This window comes from Marasmius oreades, chromosome 2, assembly GCF_018924745.1.
Source record: "Marasmius oreades isolate 03SP1 chromosome 2, whole genome shotgun sequence".
In the NCBI taxonomy this organism is placed as follows: Eukaryota; Fungi; Basidiomycota; class Agaricomycetes; order Agaricales; family Marasmiaceae; genus Marasmius; species Marasmius oreades.
In genome coordinates, this window is record NC_057324.1 from 2613818 (window position 1) to 2637072 (window position 23255).

At 47.5% G+C, this 23255-nt stretch overlaps 11 protein-coding genes across 11 annotated transcripts; 5 read left to right on the forward strand and 6 right to left on the reverse strand.

The window, feature by feature from the left end:
- Window positions 1–7: 7 nt before the first annotated feature.
- E1B28_004577 (uncharacterized protein) lies at window positions 8–3006 on the forward strand (the record flags this gene model as incomplete). The annotated part of the gene is made up of 12 exons (XM_043149074.1): window positions 8–193; window positions 243–291; window positions 344–574; window positions 632–879; window positions 939–1074; window positions 1137–1559; window positions 1616–2121; window positions 2186–2275; window positions 2332–2490; window positions 2542–2688; window positions 2750–2836; window positions 2893–3006. The coding sequence occupies exons 1-12, from the start codon at window positions 41–43 to the stop codon at window positions 3004–3006; spliced, it is 2343 nt and encodes a 780-aa protein (XP_043013676.1). The 5' UTR covers window positions 8–40.
- Window positions 2986–7069, reverse strand: E1B28_004578 (uncharacterized protein). The gene is made up of 17 exons (XM_043149075.1): window positions 6932–7069; window positions 6859–6878; window positions 6734–6799; window positions 6596–6678; window positions 6392–6538; window positions 6231–6337; window positions 6087–6177; window positions 5806–6036; window positions 5013–5748; window positions 4894–4962; window positions 4642–4838; window positions 4249–4581; window positions 4004–4196; window positions 3693–3955; window positions 3372–3638; window positions 3191–3319; window positions 2986–3136 (listed from the first exon to the last, which is right to left on the reverse strand). The coding sequence occupies exons 1-17, from the start codon at window positions 7000–7002 to the stop codon at window positions 3110–3112; spliced, it is 3030 nt and encodes a 1009-aa protein (XP_043013677.1). The 5' UTR covers window positions 7003–7069; the 3' UTR covers window positions 2986–3109.
- A 62-nt stretch (window positions 7070–7131) lies between these two features.
- On the reverse strand, window positions 7132–9721 carry E1B28_004579 (uncharacterized protein). Its single transcript, XM_043149076.1, has 12 exons — window positions 9423–9721; window positions 9267–9374; window positions 9103–9217; window positions 8986–9053; window positions 8800–8930; window positions 8713–8746; window positions 8483–8660; window positions 8191–8432; window positions 7995–8130; window positions 7725–7933; window positions 7543–7669; window positions 7132–7487 (listed from the first exon to the last, which is right to left on the reverse strand). Exons 1-12 carry the CDS (start codon window positions 9609–9611, stop codon window positions 7351–7353), a joined length of 1674 nt encoding a protein of 557 aa, XP_043013678.1. The 5' UTR covers window positions 9612–9721; the 3' UTR covers window positions 7132–7350.
- Window positions 9722–10015: 294 nt separating this feature from the next.
- On the reverse strand, window positions 10016–11554 carry E1B28_004580 (uncharacterized protein; the record flags this gene model as incomplete). The annotated part of the gene is made up of 3 exons (XM_043149077.1): window positions 10016–10773; window positions 10834–11080; window positions 11131–11554. 3 exons carry the CDS (start codon window positions 11552–11554, stop codon window positions 10095–10097), a joined length of 1350 nt encoding a protein of 449 aa, XP_043013679.1. The 3' UTR covers window positions 10016–10094.
- Window positions 11555–11825: 271 nt separating this feature from the next.
- E1B28_004581 (uncharacterized protein) lies at window positions 11826–14274 on the reverse strand (the record flags this gene model as incomplete). The annotated part of the gene is made up of 10 exons (XM_043149078.1): window positions 11826–11840; window positions 11895–11955; window positions 12010–12179; window positions 12233–12272; window positions 12323–12621; window positions 12678–12974; window positions 13032–13265; window positions 13320–13412; window positions 13466–14018; window positions 14072–14274. The coding sequence occupies 10 exons, from the start codon at window positions 14272–14274 to the stop codon at window positions 11826–11828; spliced, it is 1965 nt and encodes a 654-aa protein (XP_043013680.1).
- Window positions 14275–14535: 261 nt separating this feature from the next.
- On the forward strand, window positions 14536–15287 carry E1B28_004582 (uncharacterized protein; the record flags this gene model as incomplete). Its single annotated transcript, XM_043149079.1, has 7 exons — window positions 14536–14553; window positions 14605–14669; window positions 14718–14803; window positions 14853–14961; window positions 15011–15027; window positions 15081–15160; window positions 15210–15287. The coding sequence occupies 7 exons, from the start codon at window positions 14536–14538 to the stop codon at window positions 15285–15287; spliced, it is 453 nt and encodes a 150-aa protein (XP_043013681.1).
- Window positions 15288–15445: 158 nt separating this feature from the next.
- Window positions 15446–16683, forward strand: E1B28_004583 (uncharacterized protein; the record flags this gene model as incomplete). Its single annotated transcript, XM_043149080.1, has 8 exons — window positions 15446–15671; window positions 15723–15826; window positions 15873–15960; window positions 16017–16032; window positions 16086–16317; window positions 16383–16417; window positions 16472–16478; window positions 16531–16683. The coding sequence occupies 8 exons, from the start codon at window positions 15446–15448 to the stop codon at window positions 16681–16683; spliced, it is 861 nt and encodes a 286-aa protein (XP_043013682.1).
- Window positions 16684–16863: 180 nt separating this feature from the next.
- Window positions 16864–17763, reverse strand: SBP1 (single stranded nucleic acid binding protein; the record flags this gene model as incomplete). Its single annotated transcript, XM_043149081.1, has 5 exons — window positions 17675–17763; window positions 17481–17578; window positions 17280–17431; window positions 17093–17221; window positions 16864–17036 (listed from the first exon to the last, which is right to left on the reverse strand). The coding sequence occupies exons 1-5, from the start codon at window positions 17705–17707 to the stop codon at window positions 16864–16866; spliced, it is 585 nt and encodes a 194-aa protein (XP_043013683.1). The 5' UTR covers window positions 17708–17763.
- A 60-nt stretch (window positions 17764–17823) lies between these two features.
- On the forward strand, window positions 17824–18969 carry E1B28_004585 (uncharacterized protein). The gene is made up of 6 exons (XM_043149082.1): window positions 17824–17983; window positions 18040–18093; window positions 18142–18281; window positions 18334–18368; window positions 18416–18618; window positions 18670–18969. The coding sequence occupies exons 1-6, from the start codon at window positions 17837–17839 to the stop codon at window positions 18697–18699; spliced, it is 609 nt and encodes a 202-aa protein (XP_043013684.1). The 5' UTR covers window positions 17824–17836; the 3' UTR covers window positions 18700–18969.
- A 149-nt stretch (window positions 18970–19118) lies between these two features.
- Window positions 19119–22554, reverse strand: E1B28_004586 (uncharacterized protein). Its single transcript, XM_043149083.1, has 3 exons — window positions 22453–22554; window positions 22023–22393; window positions 19119–21975 (listed from the first exon to the last, which is right to left on the reverse strand). Exons 1-3 carry the CDS (start codon window positions 22481–22483, stop codon window positions 19348–19350), a joined length of 3030 nt encoding a protein of 1009 aa, XP_043013685.1. The 5' UTR covers window positions 22484–22554; the 3' UTR covers window positions 19119–19347.
- A 216-nt stretch (window positions 22555–22770) lies between these two features.
- E1B28_004587 (uncharacterized protein) lies at window positions 22771–23250 on the forward strand (the record flags this gene model as incomplete). The annotated part of the gene is made up of 3 exons (XM_043149084.1): window positions 22771–22903; window positions 22983–23130; window positions 23184–23250. 3 exons carry the CDS (start codon window positions 22771–22773, stop codon window positions 23248–23250), a joined length of 348 nt encoding a protein of 115 aa, XP_043013686.1.
- Window positions 23251–23255: the final 5 nt, after the last annotated feature.

The window sequence follows — 23255 nt, forward strand, 5'->3', positions numbered from 1 at the left end:
TGCAAAAACCGCACCGCATGTTGCCGTACATGTGTAAGCGATGTTGATCTCGACTAGAAAATTTACGGTCGCTGTCCACTCTGAGGGGTCTTCACGCGCAGCTCGACGCGTTCTTTTCAACGCTGACCTCGTCAAGACTCTAAAGTTGACCACCGGGGATGCAGTGGTCATCTCCGGTTCAGATGACTTTGCAGTGAGTGCGTATTAAACCTATATCAAGAAAAGGCCAACATACGAAATAGATATTTGCGGTTGGTGTTGTGTGGCCTTCATTAGAGCAAGGACAAGATAGTCCGTCTCGACCTACATTTCTGCTGGGAAGGACACTGAGTATGGCCTTCAGCTATATCGATTTCGACATCTCTACTCCTCACGGCTCGGCTTCAAATCGGAGAGCATGTAAAGGTGCATCCTTTATTCGCCAATTCAAAGGTCTCAGTCATACCTCCGCTTGGTGATATCAAAGAAGCAGCTATCGTCCGTCTGAGGGAACTATCTCCACCATCAAAACGGCAATCTAAAATTTCGCAACCAGAAAAGGACTGGCTTCCGTTGGCTCTTAGGGAAGCTTTAGGTATCATTGGATCTGTTTGCCTTGGATGGCACTTTACTCACCGGATAAAATATCCAGTGAACCTCAAATATATCACGACAAGTCAAACTATAGAAGTTGTATACGAAGGAAGGCCACGACGCTTTACTCTTGTGTCTGCTTCATCTTCAGAAAATGATGTCGTGGTGGATTTGGCAACTCGTTTGGAGAAGCTAAACATCGCTTCACCCCACGGAGCTAGAGTATGGACAATCGGGTGGGATTCAACTGTCAAAATCGCAGACAACGATCGTTCGGAGGAAGAAAATGATCAAGGATCCCGAAAGGTTAACAGGCTTGAAACTATCAGGTTCCAAAATTATTGAAATTAAGAACCTTTTTGTAGCCGGTTGTCGAGATACTCGATGCCAAAGAGAGTGAAGATCCGTACGAATCCGTTGGAGGTCTTAGCAAGCAAATCAGAGAGATCAAAGACCTTCTCGAAATACCATTATCCCGACCTGATTTATTCCGATACCTCGGTACGTCAAAAAGCTCAGTTCAGCTACAAGTCCTCAACGGTCGTTGACGATGTCCTTACCAGGACTCAAACCTCCTCGTGGAATACTCCTTCATGGACCTCCTGGAACAGGGAAGACTCACCTCGCCCGTGCCATTGCCGCGTCAACGAAATCGTCAGTTATGGTGGTCAATGGCCCGGAGCTTTCTTCCGCTTTTCACGGAGAGACAGAATCAAAATTGCGCAATGTATTCAAGGAGGCTAGAGACAAATCGCCTTGTATAGTTGTGTTGGACGAAGTCGATGCATTGGTCCCGCGTCGAGAGGAAGGCGGTGGCGGTGAGGTTGAGAAAAGGGTGGTCGCTACCCTATTAACGATTCTTGACGGTATGGAAGACGATGACTGTAGTCAAGGAAGAGTGGTTGTCATCGGAACAACAAATCGTCCAAATGCCATTGATCCTGCACTTCGACGGCCTGGTAGGTTTGACAGAGAGATCGAAATTGGTGCGACTGAATGAGCTATGATACCGTTCACCATCACTGAAGAATTCACTCACCAGGTATTCCCGACAGTGACGCTAGGCTGTCTATCCTCGAAGTCTTGTTGTCAAGAACGCCTCACTACATCGCCCGTGAAGAGCTTCGCGCCATAGCCGCCCGCGCTCATGGATACGTTGGAGCCGACCTTGGCGCCGTAGTCCGTGAAGCTGGAACTGCAGCAATCAAGCGCTGGCTAGCCAGTCCGACCGAGACGGAAAAGCCAGAGTTCACCTCCTCAGACTTGTTATCATCTCTCCCTGCCGTTCGTCCTTCCGTGATGCGGTCTTTGTTCGTTGATGCACCACCAGTTCGATATTCAGATATCGGTGGTCAAGCTCATGTCATTGGAAAGCTTCGAGAATCCGTGGAATGGCCTTTATTACACCCTGAAGCCTTCCAGCGACTGGGAATCAAACCGCCAAAAGGGGTCCTACTGTACGGGCCTCCCGGCTGTTCCAAAACTGTACTTGCAAGAGCTTGTGCATGTGAAAGTGGCATTAACTTCCTTGCTGTTAAAGGTCCTGAAGTACGTCACACCTTTACTTGTCCACTTTGTCTAACAAGCAAACTTTGTCTAACCTCCCTTTCAGCTGCTAAATAAGTATGTCGGGGAGTCTGAACGGGCAGTTCGTGAAATATTTAAAAAGGCGAGGGCTGCTTCACCCTCCATCATATTTTTCGTACGCTACATGTCGTACTGCTAAGATTTGTGCTAAGACTTTCCCCCTTTGAACAGGATGAAATAGATGCTTTGGCTTCGTCGCGAATAGCATCGAGCCACGATTCAGGCTCTTCACATGAAGGAGTGCTAACTAGTCTACTCAACGAAATGGACGGCATCCAGGAACTAGTTGGAGTCACTATCCTTGCAGCGACTAACAGACCGGAATCAATTGTTATATCGGTTTCTTCCTCTACGATGGCATATGCTGACATCGTTTCCCAGGACCCTGCCCTGATGCGCCCTGGTCGCCTGGATCGTATTCTTTATGTCGGTCCTCCTGATCGACAGGGAAGGGAAGAGATATTCAGGATTCGATTACGAAGCATGAAAGTAGACGATAATATCGATATCGCAGAACTTGCGGCACTGGCGAGTGTTCTTGTGTCCGAATCATGGAACCCAACAATTGACATAACTGGCTTCAATGCAGACGGACGGATGTTCTGGGGCAGAGCTGACTGCCTTATGCCAAGAGGCTGCACTCCTCACTATGCAGCGAGACTTGAGCGCACTATCTGTATGTTCACAAGTCTGTAGGTTTTTGAAGTAACCCATGTTCAAAAATTGCTTCAGGTTCCCCATCAAGCGTTCGTCACCGCCACGAAATCTATACAACGTCAGATCACACCAGCCGTTCGCCAGAAATTCGAGACTTGGCGGGTACAAAGTGGGTTAACAAGTGCATGAATTATGCATCGTCTAGTCTTAAATCATAACCTTCTTGAATTTGTACACTAAATCGTAAATGACCCGTATTATACTGTACAATCTCGATTCTTCTGCTTCCAAATCATCTCCGAACAACGACGAACGGCACCTTGAAGTTCAGTCAGCTCATCGACAAACGGAGACTTGAAACGTCAAGACTCACCTCAACGTCTTCACCTTCTTCATCAGACACCATCACCTCGGCGATGAAGTAGGTGACATGAGAAGGGACAGGTTTCTTGCTGACATGCTCCACGAGTTTGCTGAACTTGAGAGGAAGTCGCTCCTCGCTCTATATGCCCGTAAGCTTGACCTTTGAAATGTTGTATGAACATACTACAAACCTTTTTCTTCCCAACAAAAGAACTCCAAAGCATGCTAACACCTTGACTGACCATAGTGATCTCGAGTCTATGTTCCTTTCTAAACCAAGCGACGATATCTTGAAGAGTAGGGTCATTCCTGAACTCGAACCTGTCCCAGAGCGTCCACTCGGTTTGACCATACTTGTATTTTGCGGCACCGATAGGCTCTGAGAAACCAAAGAAGGGGAGCGCCAAGTTCACGAAACCGTTCTTGTACTCCTCCAGCTTGTCTTTACCATCGATTATCTAGGAAGGGGATTGAATCTTGGAGACGATGTTATGTAGACCAGCGCAACGCACCTTCAACGTCTCCAAACAAACCAAGCCAGTCACCAAGGAGGTTGTCGTTGCTATTGCAGGGATAATCTTCCCTGCGATCTGTTTAGTGGTGTGACGGTCTGCAGGTGGGATGTTGTAATTAGTTGCTCGAAGGTTCGAAGCAGCTGTGATGAAGTCTATGTGATGATTTGTGTCATCGTCCTTCTCGAACTCGACGGGGTTCAGGCGATAGCCTGCTAGCGATGAAGGTGGCGGTAACTTCGACACCACCTCCTCGATATCATCTGTCGAGTATATTAGTTACTGATAAATGAAATAGATTGTCGACAAACCAGGTCCGCCACTCTCTAGGGGAACGGGATCATTCTCGTTCACTTGGATTTTAATGCCACTTCTAGGTGTAAACTCGGGAACGATGACGGAATCTGCAACCTTCCGATAAACGTTGGGATCGTTGTCGCCTTTGAGCCCATAGTTGAAGGCATGCAAGTTTGCTGCAGCGATGATGAAGGATAGATGCGAGGGCTACGAGTTACCATCAATCGCGGCGCAACGTTAAGAAAGTTTGAAGACTCACATCGTTCGAGTTGAAGGTCAATGGATCGGGGGCGCGCTTCGGACCACTCCAGAAGGGCTGACCGCTGCTAGTGGTTGCGTCCTTTGGGAAACTGAAAAGTAATTGGCGAATTTCATTGTTAAACCTGGCTTCAAATTGAAGGCGAGCCCAGACAATACACTCTTCAAAAGTCAAAGGCTTGTCGGTTACGAGGTGAGAGAGTAATTGTTCAACTTGCTGCTTCTGTTGACCGGAGTACTTGAGAGTATTCTGCAGGTAGCCTGCATCCGACAGATATGCGTTAACTTCTTGAAGGGGCTTGATGAAAAGGTCTTCGAATAGCTTCTTACTCCACTAGAAATCAAGCCCGACGATCAGTAATTGATTGTCTGTCGATCGCTGTCCTCCTTTTACCTCGATGGTGTGTTGGATGACATTGGGAAAATTCCTGACCGTGCAAGAAGGTGTTTCCTTCTCAGGAGGGTCTTGAGAAGATGCATAGGACTCAGTCAAGTGGGGAATGACCACTTGCACGTTACCCTTGGTGCCTAAAGTTCCGGAGTCCATAAGTGGTTTCTTGTAGAACACGCAGCGTTGGTCCATGTAAAGTCCTTAGACACGTAAATTGAACATCTATCCATGCCTTGAACATGCGACGTGACTCACTAGCTTTTACATTGTCCAATGCGTTTGTGACGCCGTCAAGGCTGTTAAAAAATTCCTCATCGTAAATGTCTAAGACATCGTTAGGTAGATAATAAATCGGTAGCTAATTTTGACAGCACCTTCTGTATCCGGACCTACGGCATCCTGCCTTGTGGTAATCTTTCCGGCCAGATCTGTGTTCATCTCCGAGACAACCCTTGCAGCAACCTCGGCCTTAAATTTGCCGAGATCCTTAGGTCTGAATAGGAACTGGCGATTGAGGTTACTCTTTTCAATTGTATCCAAATCGGTAACTTGGATCGATCCCTGCGAACCAGTACCCAACCCCATCATACTCCAGTTCTTTAACATCTCGCATCCGATAGCACCAGAACCGACCAGGAATTGACGATAGTTGGAGATCTTCTCCTGGAAGACCTTTCCAAAGACAGCAATTTGAGCATCATAGCGTGAACCCGTTGGTTGACAATCCGCCTCATCGGGAAGAAGTCGGGGAAGTGATTCCATAGAGTCGTAGTACAAGTGCTGTAGCATGGGATGGAACTTGGCGGAGCATGCTTTCATGACTTCCTGTGCAACGAACGCACCAATAACTGCATTAATGGGAGCCAGGTCACCACTTGCCTGGTAAGCAAGCTCTATGATGATTTTCTCATCAACTTCTGGCTCTAGTTTCTTCGCAATTGCAACGAGACTAGATGCATCCTCGGCGTTTCTCGGACGTGGAAGACGTTTATGCTGCGAATAGAATTCTGAGAGAGCCTGGAAACCAGCATGAAGGGTGGCAGGTCTGTCGAATTTCGCGAAGTCCGTGATAAAGAATTCCGGGGATTGCAACGATTCACGCAGAGATTTCTGGCCACAAGAAGGTAGTTAGATAAAGAGACGACGACAATGTACGTTATTACGCACGAAGTCAATAATCTTGGGCATTTTGACCTGAGTGAAAATGCCTCCAGCTGTGTAGTCCCCAAGACCTGTAGTGTCCCCGATCGAGAAGGTGTAAGGGCCTTTGACTGTGACTTTGCGAGGTTCGCATCCGTTTAACTCCGTCATTCCTTGCACCTCGGAGAACGTCACGAAGTCGCCGTCTTCCAAACCGTGTCTCGTCTCATCTAGACAAGTAGCCAAGCCATCTTTGTCCTGAGGTATCTCTTAGCAAGATCATAAGCCGAATAAAAAAAGACAGTCACCTTCGAAACCGATACGATCATACCACTCAAGGGTTGCTCGCCTGTCGGATCAACGCAGGTGAACCGCGGTCCAAAATCGTTGAAGATAGATCTGAGAAGTCTCTTGTTAGCAAGAATCGCAAAAACAAGAGGGAGTACAATCACCCAAATAATCCACGCGTTTCTGTTGCGATGAAATGGACTCCGTTCTCGTGTGTCCAATCGTTTATCTCCAATTGTTTGCTATACGGAACCCCACATAGAACAACAACCTATTCCGTGTGTTATTAACATTTATTGTCTTGTGCATGAGAAAACCGACGTACCTGGAAGCCTTTGATGAGGTCCACCGTGATTTCCTGGCCTGCGGTACCTCCCAGATTTCTAACCGGAACATAAGCATTTAATTCTGCTAATCTAGGCACAGTAACTTCTGCCCGAGGTTTTCCAACATCTTTGACGCGCAAGAAGAACTAAATGAAGACGAGATGGTGAGCGATTTGAATGATCGACGAAGAAGTAGAACTAACTTGAGAACTGAGATCTTGTATGGTGATCAGTTCTGGGTCAAATACAGTCACAGACTTGACACCAGCAAGAACAATGTTTTTAGCTGTAGAAAAAACTCAGAATGGCATCCTCGATGAGCCCAACGGGAGATACAAGACCTATCTCAACACCTAAACCTTGGAGACCAACGATCAGAACGTTGGATGCAGCCATTCTCTTCATCGCTAAATCATAGAATATTTGTGTGAGATACACCCTCCCGACCTTCGATAACACCTCTTACCCTCGTGCCCAAGGACATATCTGGGAGAAAGAACGTCAGGTAGCGCTCCCACACTAAGCAAAAACAACTGTACAATTGACGTGAATAGAGGCCTTCATCAATGGCTGCCTCATCAATATCCATCTTGGTGCTCTGACCAGCCATGAGTTGTTCAGAAATATCAGTGTATCGAGTTGAGTGGTGAAGCAGTGGTGTAGAGAAAACGCGCGTCAATTTCTAAGTACGGCTATCGGAAATGAGTCTTAGTCACATGATGACTTAATTTATCGGCCCGCACGGCGCGCGTTCAAACGTTCAAGTCCAACAGTAGGAGTATGAAGTCCCAGCATGAGAACCTGAGACTGAATGTAGTTAAGCAGTGTACATGTACACTAATTAGTAGGGATACGAGGCCGAAGCTTTTTCCATGAGCGGTGTAAATGCGAGCACATCGCGTGATATCTATCTAAATAACACCGTCATGCCCGTTATTGGTTTTAGAACATAGCACGTTTACTCGTGGGCCTTGACGTTCTCATCTGACTCGTTTTTAATCTTAGCGTCGTCACTTATATCTTCTGGAGTTACTGTCGCTCTCTTATCGCCAATGATTCCTACGCCACGAAGACATATCATGGACAGCAAGGTAGCTTGGAAATTTAGCCGCGAATCAGCCTTTTGCACGCGTAATAATGAATGGCTTACCAACTATACCGAATCCCAAGCATGTCCACTGTGCAGCTTGATAGCTCTTCAACGGGTCACCGGGTTGTTGCTGTGCTACACGATTGAACACCACGGTCGAGACGGTGACCCCCAAAGAAGTACCAATCTGAATTCAAAACGCGACGTCAATAGAGGATCATATCGACCAAGGCTATTCATACCTGAGTCATGCATTGAAATACAGCCCCAGCTACACTTTGTTCATGGGGAAGCGAGAATTTAGCGATAAAAAGAGTTCCGGAGGCAAACACGAAGTCAGCCCCAACCACACTTGCGACGGCTGCCGGAAATCCAAATGCCCAGTATACAGCTCTTGGATTGATCAAAGCGAAGAGGAGGGCCGCAGTTCCTGTGAGAGCGGTTCCGCTAGCTGTCAGGAAGAAGAAACAGTCAAAAACATGGATAAGCCGTGGTAACCAATGACACCCTACCCATCAAAAACACAAACGGTATATGACCCACGAAGAGTGCGACAACAATGTTGCATATAATGCCAGTGACAATCATAGGGAGCATACGCAACATTGTTAGAACCGGCGACAGTCCTTGGTAACTTTGGTAATAGATCTGAAACCGAGGAATGATATCAACTGCTGTTCAAACGCCAAAGAGAATCAAGAAACGTACAGTTGCCCAGTACGCCCACGCTAAGAAGCAACACCAGTTCAAAAACGCAATACACATAACAATTCCGACTCGACCGTTTGCCCTGGTCCATAGAGAAAGCCTCATGAGGGGAGGTGGCGTTGGGAGCCAACGGAGGAAGGAATTCGAGTCCAGTCCTTGGTCTGCAATGATTTCGAGATGACGTTGCCAGAGAGCAAATAGAATAAGGAGAAGAACGCCCATAACAATCAATGCGATGATATCTGTGGGGATCTTGAGCGAGTCGCAGCGTGATCGGAAGGTATCAACTTACAAGGAGTTCCCCACTGATGGGGAGCGACCTCTCCTTGTCCCAATACGAAGACAATTAGAACAAGTCCTGCTGTCACCAAGAATGCGCCTATCCAGTCCACCCGCCGATTGGGTTCTTGCGAAGGCTGATCGCGTTCTATGAAGAACAAACCAATCACAAGCGACAGGAACGCAAGACCCTACAACATAACTGAGCGACCAGCGGATAACTAAGGATGGAATAAGACACACTGTGTTAAGGTAGAAAGTTGATCGCCATGTCTTTCTACGAATTCATGGGTCGGTAAGATTGCGTCAAGAGGACAGGGTATTGCTCACTCAGTAAGCTGAACGAGAGTTCCTCCTAGAGAAGTCCCAAAAGCACCGCCAACAGGTGCCCCGGCAGCGAAAGTCGCAAATGCAACGGAACGGGCCCGGGAGGGGGGGAAATGATGCGCAAGTATGCCCAACTGTCAAAACTGTAGGGATTTGAAAGGGCAGTGAACAGGTTAAATCAATACTGACACAGGCAGGAATGATAGCAGCAGCGCCGACGCCTTGAAACCCACGAAGTACACTCAGTGTCACAGCATCTATGTGCAACTTCAGCCAATATCTGTGTAGAACTGAATACGAACGTACTATTAGAGAATGCGCAACCCAATGTCAACGCCACTAGCCACAGATTCCCCAGTGTAAAAGCATTCTTTCTGCCATATAAATCTGCGAGACGGCCAAAAAGTAACAAAAGACACCCCTTTGTCCAATGAGGTAAAGCTGAGCTGACCGAAACGAGCTGGACGCACCGAACTGAGAGGGTAAGCAGATACTATCCACACGAGTTGTATTTGCTCCACGTGGAGTTCACGCTCAATTGTTGGTAGTGCTATTGAAGGACTGGTGCTATTAGAAGTCTAAAGGCAGGTCAACATCGTTGGAGGAAGCATCGACTGAAGACGCACATTGACAATCATCGCGAGAGTGACCGCTGCCACAACCATGATAGAGCGTAGAACGCTGCTCTTCGTAGCCTCCTTCACAGTCTCGTTCTCGTTGTCCTCGACAATCCTTTCCGTCGGTACTTCCGCGTCCTTGGAAATTGGGTAGCTGCCATGAAAAGGTTCGTTTGAGTTTTTTCGCGGAACATCCATGTCGTGAACGAGGACGGAAAGGTGAGGTACAGAGCAAATGGGTCGTTACCGTAGGATACATATTCAACAAGGATTAGATCATTGATATCGAAACGAGAGTGGGTCCCATCCATATTAGTCAAGTCCGATCTCGTATCGGACCACATCAACGTGTCACAACTGAACAACTTCATCTCGCATCTAAGGACTCACTATTATTCTAACGAGGCTCTACACAATGAGTAAGTGTTGAAGATCGGTTATTCGGGTTCTTCGGTCATGACTCAGTACTTCAGTGGCCATCGACATCCCCCGCCCTACAGTACACATCCAACTTCATTGAATTGTCACAGGAACACCCAGTGAGAACCGGATAAAAATCATCTTGTATATTCAAGCTTTTATAATACTTGAATAGAAGTTATGTTGGAGAAACTGGCTAGGAAAAAAAAATTAAGGCTCGACCAACCCGGTAGAGAAGCGCGTTCATGGCAAATAAACAATCTACACTGGACTGGGACTGAAAACGTTTTCCCGCCACTGATGTATGGACAAGTGTTTTGAGTTCATGACGGGGTCAAGAACACTCCGTTTCAGATTAGATGTCTGTAGTGAAGCCTGCTCGGATACGCCTTCAGCCAACTGCATCTGCATGGCGAGGCTGGCGGAAACGCAGCGGCGATTCGCGTTCGGCGGAAGGGTTTCCAAGTCTAGGCGTTTTGAAAGAGATGCTCGAGCCAGATGTAATTTCTCCAGGCGATCGCCTCTTTGTGCAACCGAAAGGGAACATGCTCGTTGTCTGAACGACGTAGCGCGTTTCGAGGTGACCGCATCTATATCCGCTGTCAATAGTCTTTGGAAAGCAGTCAACGCGTCCGCGACACGACGACTCGATGCGCTTACAGAAATTAATGTTTCGGTCTGAGGAGAAGGAAGAGGTTTGTAAGGGTCAGAGGTATACAATGTGAGAAGCTCCTTCAGCGACCTCCCAATCAAGTCTATCACGACCGTCATGGACTTCCGGTTGAACAAATGAGAATCCATGGTCGTAGTCTGTTTTTGTAACATGAAAAGCCATGTTGTCCACTCTGGGGGGGTTATAGACAGTCTCCAGTCCAACGAAGACAGAGCAAGGGTCTCGAGGTCCGATATGCTTGCCCTAGAGAGGCGTATATGTCCGGCCCTTGTGTAAAACGGGATATCACTATAAATCAATAATCATTAAAGCCGAAAGTATTCATACCAGTCATGGAGTGGCTGGACATAATCGTCTAACCATTTCCAGGCCAAGGAGAAGGCAATCAAATATGCCCTAACCATGACGATGGCACAATCTGCGTCGCTACGTCCGGAGAGGTCGATTGTGAATTGACGGAGGAGTTTCTCAAGGTATTTCAGTCCCAAAAATATTACTGGGTCTTCGGGCTGGAAGAAATCGAAGGCGTCATACAAATCGCGAGAAGCGATCTCACAAACGAAGGGCCGAAGGGCTGGGCATAGAATCAGAAAAGAATAGACCCCCAATGGACTGTCACTCTACCTTTGTCAGAGATGAACCGTTCCGCCAAGTAAGTCCCCAGCCACGCAGAAATTGCCTTATTTTCTGTCAAAGAGCGTTCAGGTTGTGGCGGTGGCACTTTATACCGAACGACTTCCCAGTGTCGAACGTATATCTCTGCTTCCCTCTCCGCTACAGCGTTACGTCGAGTCCCGTCCAACCTTTGACGTTTCTCTGGAGGTTGAGTATCTTCGAAACATGATGGTTGTATGACTGATACTCCGTGTGTTCGTCCGATCTTTCCGACGGGGTTGTTGTACTCACGAGCCAATTGAGCAGATTGTGAGATTGATCCGTGTGCTGTTTCCTGAGAGTCCTGATTATTGTTGACGGACATATGCAGCAGTGGAAGGCGAGTGCCCAAAGCTGGCTTCTGGTGCTGGAACTTTGCTGCGGTGAAAGCCATCGTCAATCTCGCAGAAATCTTTTGAGCCTTTTCGGTGGTTATGGACTTGGACCACCCTTGTCCAAACGGTCAATGAGAAGTGTCTATTGTTTACTTAGCGTAAGGGTTATTTCATTATTCTGCGGTCCAAAAATGGCCGACAATGATGGTGGCCAGTGATTTCGAAGGGTTCAAGCCATGTTCAGGGTAAACCTCATTTATTGCCTATAGTTCAGCAGCAGATACAGATGTAATCACATGGTCGCAGAAAGATACCTTTACGACTGTCAGATTATTTCCTATAAAACTGTGATCCTGGTGTCAGCTAGTGAGAGCGAGTTGAGTTACCGTGACAACTTACGTTACGCCTGAAATTAAACCACAGAGAAAGGCATCCCCTGTCAAAACTACTTCGAAAACCACTGATGATCCCTTAGTCAGCACCAAAAAGAACCAAAATTATCAGTAGTGCCTACCGCTTGTGTGAAAACTCCCATTCTCGATTGACTATTCTGAACGCGATATCTTCGTACGGGGGACCCGCACTAAAATGTAGCAGAACTGTATCGTCGTTACCAGGTTCCTTGATAATTTTATATGTCGGTGCTTTCGACTTGTCAATGAGATCGGGGTAAAATATATTGAACTTTGAACGCTTGTTAGTGTGAAATCTTCTGAAGCAGCCGGAGATGGGCGTACTTTGTATCCCTGAACGACCTTTGGAGGGGGGTTGTCTGTGCTGTAGAGTGATATTTGGGTAGGCTCAATTGTGAGGTTGCGAAAACCTACTCATAATGTGTTTGATTGTATTTATTCCATTCGTATCCGGTATGAACGCGATTAAAGTATCGTGGTTTCCTTGGGCGATATTTGTCTTCCCAATGGTAAGTGGTCGGATTGGCAATATTTTCCTCCATATTGAAGAGCTCCTCTTCCTCGTCCAGTTCTTTCTCTGCTTCCGCTCGGTATAGCGCCTCTGAGGCGAGGTCAGCGCCACTGGCATCAAGAACGTCCTCTTGTGACTCCAAGACGGCCTGAGCTGCTTTTGGTACGAATCGTGAGGCAGCTACGCTCTTCCGTAGTTCGAGCTAAAGTAGCCCAATTTAACATTCGGCTAGCCCACCGAGCGTAAATGGAAGCATACCATCGTCCGCTGATCTTCTTCCTGAGTAAGGATATCAATCTGCCGTTCTTCCATGGGTAACTTTGTAATGTCAATGAGAGGTGGACTCATAGAACGGTCGTATGGTTCTTGCTCCTCATCCTCAGGAGTTGGTTGTACGATCATCAAAGGTTTTGTATCTTTGGCACGCAAGGATGCCGACCTTGCAACCCCAGCAAGAAGCTCTTCCTGAGCTTGTAAGGCCTCATCTCTTTGGCGTTTACGAAGCTGTTCAAGGCGGTTTCGGACAACAACCTCGTGAAGACTTCGCAGGTTTGACTGAAACGCCGAGATTAGAATCATGGAAGGTGCCGCTACGAAGCGCGTATCGCTTACCTTCGCCTTCCAAACCAGAATCTTCTTCAGGAGCGATTCCCAATAGTCTGTATCGATAGGTTCTCTGCTAGTAAGTTTTCCTTGCACTTGTCTCTGCAAAGATGTTAACTCGTCGTATGACTTCTTGGAAAGGAGCGCAGCTATATCGTTCTCCACCGCGGCAGCCGCAGCGACGCCCATTCTTTCACTAGCTTTAATGCCGTCCATCCTATCTTTACAAACCACCATCATGTTCTAGATTCAAGAGTGAATTCACAAAATCAATCAGTCGCAAGATTTTCCACGTACCGTCCAGAAATCAATGTTGACCTCGTCTTGCTCTAGTGCAAGGTATCGTTCAATGTCATCATGCAATTCCTCGACTTGTTTAGCGATCAAGTTCTGATCAGTTCAGTGAGTAGCTCGTAAGATTCAAGGATACCCGTAGAACATACGTCGAGGATCTTGTACGGTTCGTCAAGATCTATTTCCAATTCTGCGTCCTCTTCATTCTCGCCTTCTTCAGGAGGGTTGACGTATTTCAAATTGAGAGCAAGGAAATCGATAGCTTTGGCTCTCTTTTCCTTTATTCTGATGGTTGCCCTAGACCGCTCTTGCTCAAGTTGGAAGTCACCTTCCTTCGCCAGCCACTCCGACATCTGAGCTGACTCCTGCATCCTTTGCATTCGCATCTCCTCTTCTTCTCGCAGGCGCGTTTCAACTTCCCGCTCCGCTCTCCGCTTGTTTAACCGTTCCAGTTCTTCTTTTGCCTCTTGTCTTCGAATAGCATCCCTCCTTTGAGATTCCAAGAGTGACATTCCCTGCTTCCGTTCCTTTTCGTTCTTCTTATGCCAACGAAACTGTTGGCCAAGATTCACGTCATGGAAAGGATTGTCGGTAGCACTGTACACGCTTAATTCTGCTATTTGGCGAGCTTCCTCTTCTTCTTTCATTCGTCTCTTCTCGGCTTTCCGTGCGCGACGTTCTTCTGACTTATCACGTTTGCGTCTAGAGCGAGTATTAGTCTCCAATTTGACATTTGAACATTTATTTTTACACACCTCTTGCGTTCTTTGCTTGTGCTCCTATCCCTCTTCCTATCTTTATCTCGCCGTGGATGATCGTCACGGTCTCTGGACCTGCTTCGGCTTCGTGTTCTCTTGGGTCTATCCTCATGAGTGTATCTATCACGGCTAGAAGTTTCACCGTGACGGTCGTCGTACTTTCGAGGGGGTGAGCGTGAAGATGAAGAATGCCGTCCCATGAGGGGCGAACGAGAACGCAGGAGTAAGTGATGGAGCTTTGTACAAGGTTTTTGAATGGGTCACGGGAGGTCACGGGCCGATGCAGCGGCAGCCTTCGTCCTCTTCCAGTGCCACTCCGTGCAATGTTCTCTCGGGGGCTTTCATCTACATCAAGGTGTTTCCTGACTCGAGGCATCCGCACACAGTTTAAGCCACGGAATGAAAATTACTATAACTCAGAATCTGACGATTATCTCGCCTCACAAGTGCCTTCATTAGGGATGGCAACACCACGCCAGGTACTTGACTCCTTACCAATGAATTGCGACTGATTTCGATGTTGTACGAAGCTTGTAGAATTTCTCAATCAATATATTGTTGGACAGGAGAATGCAAAAAAAGTTCTTTCTGTGGCGTATGATACACCATCTTGAAACAACTCTCTTGTGCTCATTCATTGCAGCGTTTTCAATCACTACAGTCGTGTCCGGGCGAACTTATCCATGGTACAAGCAAGGGAGGATGCATATAGGAATGAAGTAGAACAATGTCGGTGCCTCTTCACTTTCTTCAATGGTATCGCTGAAACCAGATTCAGCAGAAAATGGTATACGAACAGCCAACATTCGGCCGCTACGAAGCCAATCATCCCTGCTACTCCCGAACCCACCGTCTCCCATGATTGAGAAAAGTAATGTCCTCGTAATGTGAGAACGCCCATCATCTTCTGCGCTTTGTATTAATAGCAACTTTTAGAGGACCCACCGGATCTGGTAGTTCAAGAGCTACTCTATGTGTCACACAGGTTGATTTATGTGCCTGACAGGAAAGACCTTGCTGGCTAGAACGTTGGCAAAGGTTTTGGATGTCCCATTCTCTGTCAGCGATGCAACATCGTTCACGCAAGTATGTACTTTTACAAGCAATGATGACAGTTTCGTGATCTTTGTTACAGGCCGGATGTCAGTCTTTGTCTTTGAGAGTCCCCATTGATTTCTCAAAGAAGCTATGTAGACGTAGGAGAGGACGTTGAGATGGCTGTCCAACGACTAGTGAGGTTTCTGCCTTTTGTCTTCGAACCGTGTGTTGATGTATGGTTATATTAGCTACAAGATGCAAATTGGGACCCTTTGCGTGCAGGGTCAGTACGGTGTTTCAAATATACGAATTGTTTTGATCAGAATTTTCAGTATGGGTATTGTGTATATCGATGAGATTGACAAGATCGCTCGCAAGTCTGGATCTAGTATGGAAGGTTCAAGAGACGTGTCGGGAGAGGGAGTTCAGCAGGCCCTTCTGCGAATGATGGAGGGTTCAGTAATACCTGTACAGGCGAAAGGATCGGTCTGGGAGGCGTCGACGCCTCCTGGTAGCCATTCAAGGGGCGGTCAGCGTGTGCCCAATATTGCCGCAGCTCGTATGAAACTCGTCTTCTTTCCCTTCTCACCATGCGCTGATCTCAAAACAGCGAAACCAGACGTGTATCATATCGACACCAGCAATGTTCTTTTTATTCTCAGCGGTGCATTTGTGGGGCTTGAAGACATAATCAAGCAAAGAATATCCAAAGCGGTGTGTAGTCTTCATTCATCTGGTCAGCATCTCAGACTCTTCGTAGTCGATAGGTTTTTCCAGTTCACAAATGCCGTTTTTCACCTCTAATCGCAAGTCCTCCCCCAACGTCCTTGGGGTGGTCGATACAGTTGGTAATCATCGCCTAGTGTTCAGGCTCATCAGGGTTCTTTCTCATGCATTTTTTTAGATCTCGTGAAATATGGGTACGGGTGTATGCTTCAGAGCATATTCATATGATACCTGACGAGACGTACAGTTTCATCCCCGAATTCATATCACGACTGCCTTCGATTACTTCACTTTCACCACTCACAATACCTGACCTTCGGCGAATATTAACCGAAGTCAAAGGGTCTCTGTTATCACAATACCAAGCCCTTTTTGGATACTCCGGCGTGGAAATCAGGTTCACCAGTGCTGCTGTTGACGAAATATGTAAGAAGGCTGCTGATAGAGGTGGTGGTGCGCGAGGTTTGAGAGGAATCATGGTAAAAAAAAATAATCTCTAGCTCGTGATCGAGTTGATATCTGTTTTCTCAAAAATTGGCTTTAGGAGCAAATACTTTTAGAACCTATGTATGAAGTTCCGTATGTTCTCCCTCTTCTCGACGTCGTTCACATACTCAATGACGCATTTCGCAGGGGATCTGTAAGCTCTCCATTAAAGGCCGCCTTATCCGTGTCAATTTCCCAAATTACAGGACGTGCGGCATATTCTTATAACAGATGAAGTCGTGAAAGGTGAACGACCTCCAAGGTATTGGAAGAAAGGCGAGGGTGCAGCAGTGTCGTGTTGGGAGGCATGGGCGTCGGCAGAGGCCAGATATGAAGCCAGTCGCACCACAGAACCCTAGCAGATCAGGAATGGTAATGATCAAAGTGTAATATGTGTAGACTAGTACACTTTGGCATCGGGTTGCGGAATCGAATAAGGAACACTGAGATGGCACCACATACAATCTTCATGTATCTAAAACGACCTTCAGTGTGGATTGTACAGGTGCGTAGCATATGGAAAGAATTAGACCTCCGATTTACTCTTCCTTCTTCTCTTCCTTCTTCTCTTCCTCCTTCTTCTCCTCCTTCTCCTCCTTCTCCTCTCTCTTCTCAGCATCTGGCTTTTTCTCCTCCTTCTTTTCCTGAACAGGGGCGCCACCTGTATTGGTCCTCTGTGCCGCCTCGAATTCTTTCTTGAATTCCTTTGCATCTGATGGGAATGGATAAGAAAAAGAAAGTTTGAAGACGGAGATGGTATATGCTCACGATCAGGGTTTGCAAAACGGATTGCGAGCGTTTCTGCAGTTGGGGGAGACTCTGAGTAATCGGCTGCTACTTTCCAAACCCAGGATCGGTCGGAGCCAATGTTGGGCTGCAGGCGCATGTCGGAGGTAACTTTTTTTTGTGTGTATGCTTAGAACAGCAGCAAACTGGTAACAGATCAGTTACTCACTGAGATGGTTGGCACAGACTTTGAGTGTCTTATCGCGTCTCATAACCAATCGGACTTTCTTGCTCTCTTTATGTGCCAAAAGGCGAACGTCTCCGGTCCCGCGTTCCTTCCATTCAGACGACAGAGCGTCAAAACGGAAAAGTTTAGCACGCCTGAGGAAATTCAGACAAGCGGCGATGGAGGCGATCGTTGGAAACATACATTTTGAAAAGGACCTCTTCATCTTCCTCGTTTGTCTTCGTGTCTACCTGCTCTGTGAGCCGTATAACTGGCTCAAAGTGGACATCGGACTCTTCTTCCTAAGGAATATCGTAAGCGATCAGGAAACACAAGTAGAATATGGAGTAAATGAGATCTAGGAATATCGGTATGGATATCGTAGAATAAAAACCTACCCTTGGCGCCAGGGGGTCTGCGTTGTCCGACATAACTGATACGAAAGAAAAAAGATGAAGTTGTGAAAACAGATGATTTGCCTGTAATGGCAAAGGCCGCAGGTGGCTGTGTCTGTGACACGAGAGCACCCACGGTGAGAGGTTTAATCCTTCAATAAACCCATGGCACGTCTGCCTTATACCCAACTATTTCTCTCGAGATGTCTAGTTCTCCTCATCACACTCCAGGTTGCTGTGAATTCCCACTTGATAGATGTCAATGCAGGACAAAAAGAATGCTTTTTTGAGGACCTCAGTAAGAATGACAAGGTACGTTCAAAATTTCTGGTCTGTTGTGGCCCCTTTGACCTCTTTTTATGGTGCAGATGACTGTTACTTATCAAGTTGGTGGCGGGGGACACTTAGATATTGATTTCTGGGTCAGTGCCTCCTCGAAAGCCATTTGCAATCTTCTGACTTCTTCTAAGTTGGCAGATCCGGATGAAAAGCTACTTGGAAAACATGTGAAGCAGTCCACTGGGCAAATTGACATCACAGCAGATAAGAACGGACGATATGAATATTGTTTCTCAAATCAAATGAGTGCAATAGCGGACAAGATCGTTAGGTGAGCGAATAATCTCTATCTTCACATTAACTCGTTGACGCGAAATCTACAGTTTCAACGTTCACGGTGTCATATACGTTGACGACGGTAGGTGACTACGCGAGGCTCCCAAAACACTCTTGAGCTGTCTTCAGATGTCGTCGCCCCTATTGAACGGGAGATTCGGGCACTCGCACACGGACTGGCTGCCGTGAAGGACGAACAAGAGTATATCGTCGTGCGCGAAAAGACGCATCGTAATACTGCAGAATCTACGAATTCAAGGGTGAAATGGTGGTCTATTCTTCAGGCAGTGGTGTTATTTTCGGTTGTGGCATGGCAGGTTTATTATCTGAAAGTGCGTGCGTACTTTTACTGTTTTGCGAAGTCATTAACCATTTTCTTGCAGTCTTTCTTTGAGGTCAAGCGTATAATATAGAGACTCCAAACGTTGATCTCCCCCCATCCGAACGCGACTTTGTAGCCCTGAGTTTAACGCACAGCGATCCTTGCATCGATATATATTAATTTAACCAGCCTCTACCCTTCTTTGTCCAGGTTCGGACCTGTAATGGTCGTGGTAATGTTTGTATATATAAGACGCTATCAGCCCATTAGCAGTCGAGGAAACTAAAAGTCAAATCCTGGACATGGTTACCATACGGGACAGACTGTTATCTTCCATGGCAGTTACAGCACTAATAAGCCAGTCCTCACTCGAATGTGTTTTACATCGTCTTTCATGTGCTCACTTTTGACTGTTCACTTCTGAGATTATAGTTCATCAACGTCTTCATCTGGAATACCGTAGTATCAGAGCAGGCTGGTTCGAGTTAGGCAACAGCGGTTTGTCCTCACCCAGAAGCGTGTCCAAAATTGCAGATGAATGGTCAAGAGGCCAGGTTAGGTCTAAATACATCGGTACACATACGTTAATTTATGAAGGCAGGTGAAGACGAATATACAATATCCAAGGACGAAGATAAGACCGGATGAATGAACTGAAAATAAAACGATGTGCTGTACAGTGGGTATATAAGGGAGTGCATAGAAAAAAGGGCATAAACATGGATATAACCGTTAGTCCTTAACGCCAGGACGGTCGTGAAGCGCTGATACTTATATCAGCAAGCGAAAAGTTGGATGTTGCTGAAGGTGGACGCTTGAACGCAGGAATGGATGGTGCTGTCGTAGTTCGGGATAGGGAGAGCCTCTTGCTTCGCTTCCCGGGCGTCCCGATGAGTACGCGCCTCGGTCGATGAGACTCGCCATTTGGCGGTGAAAGCTGAGGAATCATACTCGACCGTCTCCGTCCTTTTTCACCGCGGACAGGACCGAGATTCGAGCGTCTTCTGCTCTTAGAAGCGCCCCTGGGGGTTAACGGCCCTCGTTTCCCTGGACTAGATACTCCAGCGTGTTTGGTTTTACTAGAAAGCCTGCTGCTGGAGTCGTCATCTAGCTGATTGATACTGCGATCTCCTAAAGGTTGAGATATTCGCCTTTCGTACCGTTCGGGGGAGCTCTCATCACCTTCCGCCAAACTACCGAGAACGGGTGCTCGAGCTTTAGATTTCAAGAAACCGGGGTCGAGACGACTGGGCCGTCCCCTCTTACCCAGCGGACCATAAGAACGTGGCAACGATGTGTCGCTCACGGAATGATCGCGGATGGGCAAAGATGATGAAAGGTTATGGCTGAAGCTATCGTCGGTCTTCTCGTCTTCCCACTCACTTTCAGAACCTCCTAGAGACATGGAACGTTGTAAAGGAGTACGAACTCCGGATGAACCTGATGTGTTTTCGGCAGGGTTGGCCGGACTTGCAGGAGTGATGGTCAATGATATAGTGTTTAGTCTGGATCCCTCATCGACTAAATCGCCCTGGCCAGCTTCGTCTTTCCACTGAACATTCTTCGATGGCTTCAAGCCCTTTTTCTCCTTGTCTGACGCCCTTCTATACGGCTGTGCTGCAAGACTTGAACGTAGAGATTTTCGTGGAGACCGGCGTCTGGGAGATGCTGACGTCGAGACGGAGAGTGAGGTGCTGGTCGAAGTCCTTCTGGAGCTGGAGGTGGTAGTTTGCAAGTTAGGTGGCCCCGGGCTGACTCTGCGGGTAAACGACATCTCATAGCCCTTGAAAGCACTGAACGCTTGTCCGTCCACTTTGTAGCCTTCAGTTGAGTAACCGATAAGCTGATTGAAAGCAACGTCATTGCTGGCCTTCAGGTTGGCCAACAGCTCGGAAACGTTCTTGGCGGTGGAGAGAGAATCATTCTCCGATGTCCTTTGAAGCATGGAGGAAGCTTCGCCAACCATTACCGTGCACCGGCCAAGCATTCCAACGAGACCAACCATGACCTGTGATATATCTTCAACAGCACCCCTAAGCACGTCTCTCTCCTCTTGAGCTTTAGCCTGTTCCATCTCAGCCCGACGACATCTAGCGTCTAGCTTCACATTCTCCACGCCAGCTTCATCCGACTTCTCCAACTTCCTCTCCGAAACAGCTCGCATGGTAGCATCAAACATGGCGTTCGCATTAGATGAACGTTGCAATCTAACGTTGACAATCGAATCGGGTTTTAGAGCCTGCTCCTCTGGACTAGCCAATGATTGAAGCAATGCGCGCTCGGCCTGCAGATCGGGCGATAACGAGTCCATAGCATCTACCTTTGCGATCCGTTGGCGTATCGCGGCTAGCTTTGCCTTCGCCACCGATATCTTCCCCAGACACGAGGCGCCTTCGACAATTGAAGTCCTCGTCTGCTCAACCTTAATCTTCATGTCATTCTTCGCTCGTTCCACCTCTGCACTCGCCTCCGCCTTCTTCCTCCGTGCAATCTCATTCTCCCCGTCCCTCTTTCCCGCCAATTTGGCTTTGAGTTCAGCTACCTCGGTGTTGAGCCGGTTGATAGCCTCTACGTATCTACCTACATGTCTGTCCACATTGACGACATTGCGAGTGACAACTTTTGTTTTGATCTTCGTAGCACGTTCGGCGTAAATGAGGGTGTTGTGGGTATCATCGAAATGTTGGGATGTGGGAGCAACGCAGACGATCATGACGGTTTTGCAATTGCCTCCCAGGGAGAATTTGAGGAGCCGAGTAAGCTTGCTGTTTCGATACGGAACATGTCGAATAGCTCCTCCACTTTCGCATAACGCGTTGATGCAGTTGCCCAACGCGAGCAAGGACTTGTTGATGTTTGCGCCCTCTACCATGCGTTGCCCCATGTTGGTGGTGGCAGCAGCTCGCTCGCTACCAGCGAGGTCAATGATAGAGAGTGTAGCCATTGTTTTTTCTTCGGTCAAAGATGCTGTTCGAGATGATTGAGTGATGTGGATTTGTAGGACGGCATGAGACCGAGAGCTGGTTTCATTCGCGTGAGTCGGGCTTTGGGTTCTTCGAGTGTTTCCCAACAGCACTATTTCCTTGACTTCTTCCGCTGACTTGGGAGATAGTTCGACTAGACCCACGACTTTCACGGTCTTGTCTTCTCGGATAGACAAACCGCCTCGCGGGACATGTGTTCCGGACTCTGCCAGCAGATCGCGGATTTCTTCGTTGTAGATTTCCAGAAATGTCACCACAACTTCTATGATCCATTCGTCCTTCCTATCTTCAATTCGCTGAAAGAGATCAGCCATCGCTAGATAGATGATACCGGGATCATAATCAGTTCCACTGATCGTGTGTGTCTTCCCGCATCCTGTAGCCTTGCGGGAGTCAATGGGATGAAAACGAGGCCAGAATAAAGACATACCCCGTACGCAAACACTGTTGCATTGTACCCGTCCAAAACGCCCTGTAAAAGCGGTTGCGCCGTGTGCGCGTACACGTCTTGTTGTACCGCCTCTGCATTAAATACTCTATCGAACATAAACCGCCTATCCTTATATCTTTTCGTTCCTGGCGGGATAAAGCCGCGTTCCACAAAGGCTCGCGCCTTGTCTTTCTCGTCTGGGTCGAATGTGAGTATCCGGTCATCTATGATCTGAACGACCTCTCTGAGAGGTGCTTGATTTACGACCGAGCGACCGGGAGTAGAGAGAGCGCCATCTCCCCTAAATGTGGAATTGTAACAGGGTTCCGGAAGGCGAGCCGCTTCCCAAGGTGTTGGCGGCCGTACACGAACTATTGGTTCGATCTAATTGTCAATGAAAGAGCGCGGGCAACAAACAGAAAGCATTCACCAGCGACGGTAATGGAGCCAGCGGCAACCATGGTAAAGTTAGAAAGTAGCGCTGTGTAAAATAGGCGAGAGAAATTGGTGGGCGTTGGGGGTGACAGTCGAGGAAAGGAAGGTGGTAAGTTGTTTGGCAGCAGAGTTGAACCAGAAACACGCGACGAGTCAGGTGATCGTTTGCCAATCTTATCGGGTACAACTGTAATCTGATTCTTCTGGTTTTGAAGCGGAGATTGAACCTTACTTTACAGATTACAGGACACAAAATTTCGTCCTACCACACATCGAACACCCACTCTCCTCGAGTTTCGCTCCGACAACAGCGATGGCCCCCACCAAAAAATCCAAGGCTGCTAAAAACACCGAATCCATTGCAGCCAGGCTCGCACTTGTTGTCAAGTCCGGAAAATACACCCTCGGATACAAATCTGCACTCAAGCAGATGAGGAACGGAAAAGGTGAGTTGGTCCAATTCGCTTCTCCACGGGACTGGAGCATGAGGCTGAGAAGGTCCCGCTTGCTGACACTACGTTATAGCCAAGCTCGTGCTGATTGCTGGCAACTGCCCTCCACTCCGCAAGTCGGAACTTGAGTACTATGCCATGCTTTCAAAAACTCAAGTACACCACTTTGCTGGAACCAACGTGGCTTTGGGTACCGCTGCCGGAAAACTATTTCGTGTTGGGTGAGTTATTCTCTTTGAAACTGCGTTGGAAGATGTCTGATTTGGTTGTCCAGTGTGATGACTGTTTCTGACCAGGGAGACTCTGATCTTCTCAATTTTGCTGAGGGAAACAGCTCATAGACCTC